We start from the raw sequence: 6,415 nt of genomic DNA, 5'->3' as shown, positions 1-6,415 counted from the left end.
AGATGACTTAATCATGGAGCATAATTAGAATTGATGCAAGAAAATGGTCATAGTATTAAGTCATGCATAAAAAACTTGTACATTGAGCTAAAAGTACTTGTAATGGTGAATGGATATGTATGGTACATTAATAGTGTTTAGCTTATGTCTTAAGGGATTAAGACATATGTATAGCTAGTTTATGATATATAAATGGCTTAGAGCAAATTGAATGATATGACTTACCCAGAGTATTAAGTTAAGTTTATGAATAAATGGGTGATGTCTTGAGTTATAATACTCAAGATTTGTATGTCATTTTGACAGCGTATGAAATTAGAGCAGCTATGGGACTTCAAGAGTTTGAATATCATACACTTAAAACATCTCAAGTGAGCAATCACACTTCATTCCTAGATAATTGATATCTAGATATATGATGGTTATTTTGTTATGTGAAGAATATGTTATGTATATTATTGTTGATTAATGTAGTGTGAATTAATTAACTGACATAGCTGAGATTATATCAAATTACTGTTATATGAGTTAATAAGCTAATTATAGCTTTGAGTGGTGATTGAGCCTTGTCGAGCACTTATAGTTGAATATAACTAACATAGTTGAGTCTTATGGAGCAATTATAATCGAATATAACTGATATGTCGGAGTCTTGTCGAACAATTATAGTTGAATATAATTGACATAGTTGAGTCTTATCAAGCTGTGATAACCAAGTATAACTGATATATTTGAATTTTGTCGAGCAATTATAGTTGAATATAATTGTCATAGTTGTTTAGAGCAGAAAGTGATCGAGCACCTTGTGGCAGAAACCTTAATTGTTAGTTGAAATGGTAGTTTGAGTAGGTGTAAACTCAATACTGAGAATTGTTAATTGACATCTTAGCTTGAATAGTTGTGAGCTTGTAGATTGGTAAACCAGCATAATAATAATACTAAAAATGAGTACATTGATTTGTTGGAAAGGCACATAAGGATTTGTATTGAGGTGTTGATATAATTAATTGTATAACTATTATATATACTTGGTTGTTAAGATTATTCACTAAGCTCTTGTAGCCTACTTTTCTATTCGTTGGTGTGCCTTTTAGGATGACCGATAGGAGCATAAAGCTTGTAGCTAAAAGATTGTAATGTTCGGCTCGGCCCATTGTATTATTTTATTATATGTTCCATTTTTATAACACTTTGTATCTAACTTGTTTACCTAAATGTACATTTAGTTAATTTATATATTAAAAATAAAAATAAAAAAAATAAATGTAGTTTGTTTTAAAAAGTTGTCCCATTTATTTTAATGATAATCCCTTAGTTGAACTCACAACATTTCCACATGGAAGTCTCTTTTTCCACTCTGTTACCAACATATCCTTGTTTGCACCTTGACAAGTCTCCTCCCGTCGGTTACTACAACTACACTATGGTTCATGGAAATTTGCAATGTATACATACGAGTAGATAAAAACACACAGATTTGGAAAATGTAAATAAATTAATTTTGTTATTGTAAAAATAAGTGTATGAGATGAACAATCAGCAACTTGTAAATGAATATCTAACTTATCTACCCCTGTGGTTTTGAAGAAAAATAAAGCAACCACAAGACCCACCCACAATACCAGTTCAACAAAAGTAAATAAATAAATACTACTATAATTTACACTTTATACCAGCATACACCATAGGCAATGAAATCAAGGAGCTTTACGAGACAATCTGGAAGGTGGCCTGCTCAAGAGATTCATATCTGGAAGAATTTTGGAAGATTCTTGTGGTTTTTCAACTTCCTGCAAAATTTTATCAGGTTTTTAATTTCCCAACAGATTTTTATATGACAAAATATTGATTTATATGGTAAAAATAAAACCTTTGAGGGTATCGGTATGGAAGCAATGTGTTGCGCTTTAGAATGAAGACGATGGAGCTTCTGCATTTGTTGAAATTTTTGCAGCCAACTTCCAAAGTTTATCATTATTATTCCATTATCACTCTCACTCATGTTGTTGTTGGTAAAAGAATAGGAATATGAATATGAAGGCACCGTCTTTAAACGAGTTCTTAATATCTTAAAAGCCGCACTTTGCTGCAACAACCAACCAACCAACATTTACACTCACTTCACTTTATTATAAGTCTTTCACAATCCACATCACATATATCATATATTATATACATATACCTGGGGAAGTAACATCAACAGACCATACAACGCTTTTAACAGCCATATATATCTTCCAGCTTCAAGAAGCTGTCAAAAAACAAAACATAAACAATAAACCAAGTTCAGTGATCACCATTTCTATGTATTATTCAAATTTAAAACCAGTTAAACATATAATAGTATAAATAGCCCAACAGTTGCCATTAAAAAAGCAAATGTATCGGTTCTATATATAAGTTACCTGAAGCCTAAGATAAGCAAAAATTGGAGTCTCCAATAGGTGGATCAGTTTATCCAACTGAACCAGAAATTTTACATTAATATCCTCTTCGGTTAGGGACTGGATCACAGAACTTGTATGCTCGTAAGCCTACAACACAATATAAAAAATTATTTTTTTTTTTTAAAAAAAAATAAATGATCTCCTAGTTTTTATTATGTGAGAAAGAGCATAAAAGAATAGAAAATTATTTTATGAGACTTGCCTGTGCTAATAAGCAAAGACTGATTATGGCCATTGATGAATGGCTCCATGATGTATAAAGTGAAAGAAAAAAGTCTTTTCCAGCAGCATTAACTAACGAAAGCTTTAGAAGATCTCGTAGCTCAGCCAACTCAGAAGATGTAAGCAGAATCAAATTCAAAGCCTGAAACATAATAATTAAAAACAAGAATATTTATAAGTTGAATATATAACAACAGGTGACAGCTTTACCTGAACCAAAGTAGATGCAAAGTCCAGGTCAGCTTCCCCTTCAAGAATTGTGGAGAGTTCCCTGTATACCCTTTCAGCATCTAGAAGCACACATAATCGCCGGATTATCAAAGCACCACGCCTAAAATAAAAAATAAAAGTGAATGGCATTTAAATGAGAAAAGGAAAAGAAAAAATAGAGAGCTTACTTTTCAAGGAGTGCATTATCTGTTCGAAATTTATGAACTAAAAAGACAACAAGCTGGTGAAAGTTATACTGATCTTTCGCTATGCGTGCATGTACTTCAAGAACCAAGAGGACTACCTGTGAAATTAATTAAAAACAAAAATATAAAAAGTGATGATCAATATGAGAAATAATAATAATACACATTATGAGATAACAATAGTAAAGATTACCTGATCGGAGGGATCTGATAGTGCTTTCAAAAGTGTGTCAAAAATATCATTTAAAAAGGACAACACCTGTTACACATTAAGGTTGACCAGAATGTTACTTGACTACATAACTAAAAACAACAATATATGAAAGTTTACCTCTGAACGATGTCTATTCAAAAGGGCTGAAATCCAGTGCAATGATTCAATTCGTGTTGCCTCATACTCACTAGACAACTGCCTGGTAAAAGGGTAAAAAAGGAAATGCTAAATACGAGAAAAGACATTACAGTTTTAGAATAACAATAGTAATAACTGGTAAGGGTAGACCTTGTTGCAATGGACAGAATTGCCCCTACATCAAAACCTTCAGCTGGGTCAGCCTCGATTGCACGAAGCTCATCATTTGTTTCACGAGCTACCTGAGAACCATAAATAATACAACAAGTATATTACATATTACATGTAAAAAGTAAAAACATTTACATTTTAAAAAAAAAAAAAAAAAAGGAAGTATATAAACTTACAACTCGTATTTTCTCTTCTTTATCAGCTATGCATGGCAAGATAGCTCCCAATATATCAGCATAATAAGGAACAAGTTGATCTCCACCAAGTTTTACAAACTCATTTATCTGCACAAATCCAACAAATACTTTAACAAATTTTTTTTTTTAAAGGTTGAAAATTGAGAAAGTATTCTTAGTTCTTCTTACCCATGTGATTGCAGTCCAACGAGTAAATTCATCAGGGGAAGATGCACGCTGTACAAGTATTTCAGCCATTCGACCATAATCTACAGACTTCAAGAGTAGCACTGCTACAGTCAGAAATTAATAAATAAACAATACAATTATAAATAAATAAGTAAGATTTCATAAATGCTTATGATATCTTGTAAGAACTCTTACTGGGGAGTTCTTGATTTCTTCAAGGAATTCAGAGAGTGCTGAGTCAGCTTGTTGCCGGATTTCAAGGCTGGAATCACTTAACATATTAAATAGACCTGATGAGAGCTAGTCATGTCAGTTGACTTCATAACACAAAAACATGTAAAAAAAAATGGCTGTAAAATTAAAACATCATTTTTACCATCAAGAAAATCAGGAAGAAATCCCAGCATATCAATGTCTGGTACACTGTCCAACACTGTGATCCATCCCACCAAAAATTGGCGAACATACGGATTCAAGACATTCATACGCTCTCTCAATAATGGTATAAATTCTTCAATGCTGACCAAAAAACATTAAATTATTAGAAAAAAAAAGCCAAATATTACAAGGGTTTAAGTATTAAAGAAAAGATAATCACCTGAACTGATCACTCTCTGTCACAATGTCCTGTTTCCAACAAGTGGCAAAATGTTCATGAGACTGATCAACAGGCATTACAAAAAGAAAAAGCTGATTACCTTCACAAGTCTATCTAAAAGATGAGCAGCACTTTGTACATTGGGGTCTGAGTCTGCTGAAAGCTTACACAATGCATCGAATATCTTGTTGAAGTGTACAATGAACTCCCCTCTCACAACCTGCAAAAAGGCATGAAATAAGCTCAAAGTGTGTTGTATTAAAGGGGTTGGTTACATGGTTTGATGAGATCATAATTCAGTCTCACCTTGGCGATGTTGTATAATGCTTCACAAGCATAATAACGAACTCTGCTATCTTGATCCGAGAAAGAGTTTATCACAGGCGGTATAATTTGCTGGCAAATTGCAAGAGAAAAGGAGAGAGAACTTCAATACATGAATAAATGTTATCAATAACGTTATACTAAACAACATAAAGATAATCAGATTCAGATGAATAAACCCAAACCTCGAGATGTTGTGCAGCTTCAGCGCTCAATCCAACAGTTGCAGCAGCTAATCCAATCAATCCACCCTAAAGAAGTAAAACATCAATTTGTTAACAACAAGAAGTTTAAAAAAAGGAATGCCTAATTCCGTGATACCTTGCGATGATTTGCTTGTGCCGAGTACGCAAACTCATGACTCAACAAATTAATCACAGCAGTGATCTTATCATGATCTCCAGCAGCTGTCAACTGTTTTACAATCCCTTCAACCTAAAGAACAACAACAAAATCAAAACCAAGATCCAAAACCCTAAAATTGACAAATTCATGTTCCATGGAAGTAACAAAACCCTGACCTCAATTGCAGCATTCTTCCGTTTCTCATATAACTTATCCGATAAGTTCCGAAGCACGGCCGCCGGAATGGCAGAAAATGCGTCCGCCATACCAGACGATTTTACAAAGAATTGGCAAATCTTATACTTAAAGCGATGACAAATCCAAGCTTCAGTTTAAGTCGAACAAAGTTAACGGTAATCAAATTCGTTTTCTGATCTTCTCTTGCTCGAATTGGAACATGTCCCCTCGCATAACACGACGACTAAAACATTGACCGAATTACTTCAAGTTTGTGAAATTTTGATAAGTTCAAATACGTTGTAAAGTGTATTGCAGGATCTGATAAGGATTTGCGGAAGAAGATAAGATCGAGCAGTAAACCCCTCAAATTTCTCCAAAGTCCAAAGATTGGTTTCCGGGACGGGTGTTCCTCACTTTCCGAGGGGAAAGGAAAGACCAAAAAGGCTAAAGACGTCCCTTTGGGGCCGAAGACTAAAATACTTTTATCAAATAGCAAATATGATCCATGACCATGGACTTCTCGAGTTTTTAACCAAAAAGGAGAATTTTAAAAATTAATAATTGAATAGGCATATTTTTAAAAATATTTACCAAAGAGGATGGTCTGTAATTAAACTAAAAGAAATCGTCTCCTAACTAAATAAACTCAGTGCCTACAACCAACACTCTAAACCAACCTCCATCTCCAGTCACCCAACCTTTTTAGCCACACCAGTACGTCTGCATTGTGATTCATCAAACGAAGTTTCATTGCTGACCTCCACATCGTCGACCGTCTCTTCGGCCTCCAATGTGAACCTCTTGTCTGATCTCATGTAACACTCGATTTTCGGGTATTTTACATATTGTATGAGAATTGTTTATAGATTGGTCACAAATGACATTTAAATGAAAAGTTGGGGATGTGTGCGTACGTGGTCAATGGTCAAACCCTATTTTTTAGGGTTTAGACCCTATTTAAGCAACCTTATGCCTCAAGGTTCTCTTATTACCAG

At 33.8% G+C, this 6,415-nt stretch overlaps 1 protein-coding gene across 1 annotated transcript; it reads right to left on the bottom strand.

Annotated features, from left to right (window-relative positions):
• Positions 1-1,476: 1,476 nt before the first annotated feature.
• On the bottom strand, positions 1,477-5,895 carry LOC145101137 (protein VAC14 homolog). The gene is made up of 20 exons (XM_079038308.1): positions 5,417-5,895; positions 5,217-5,330; positions 5,081-5,146; positions 4,878-4,967; positions 4,672-4,791; positions 4,572-4,600; positions 4,350-4,492; positions 4,169-4,263; positions 3,974-4,060; positions 3,785-3,892; positions 3,588-3,679; positions 3,417-3,498; positions 3,279-3,344; positions 3,068-3,183; positions 2,880-3,000; positions 2,650-2,811; positions 2,406-2,534; positions 2,183-2,251; positions 1,871-2,086; positions 1,477-1,790 (listed from the first exon to the last, which is right to left on the bottom strand). The coding sequence occupies exons 1-20, from the start codon at positions 5,504-5,506 to the stop codon at positions 1,698-1,700; spliced, it is 2,088 nt and encodes a 695-aa protein (XP_078894434.1). The 5' UTR covers positions 5,507-5,895; the 3' UTR covers positions 1,477-1,697.
• Between the last annotated feature and the right edge of the window lie 520 nt (positions 5,896-6,415).

The sequence above is a fragment of the Lactuca serriola genome, chromosome 4, assembly GCF_051521515.1.
Source record: "Lactuca serriola cultivar US96UC23 chromosome 4, Lser_US96UC23_V15, whole genome shotgun sequence".
NCBI classification, from domain to species: Eukaryota; Viridiplantae; Streptophyta; class Magnoliopsida; order Asterales; family Asteraceae; genus Lactuca; species Lactuca serriola.
This window is presented reverse-complemented; position numbering and strand designations above follow the sequence as displayed.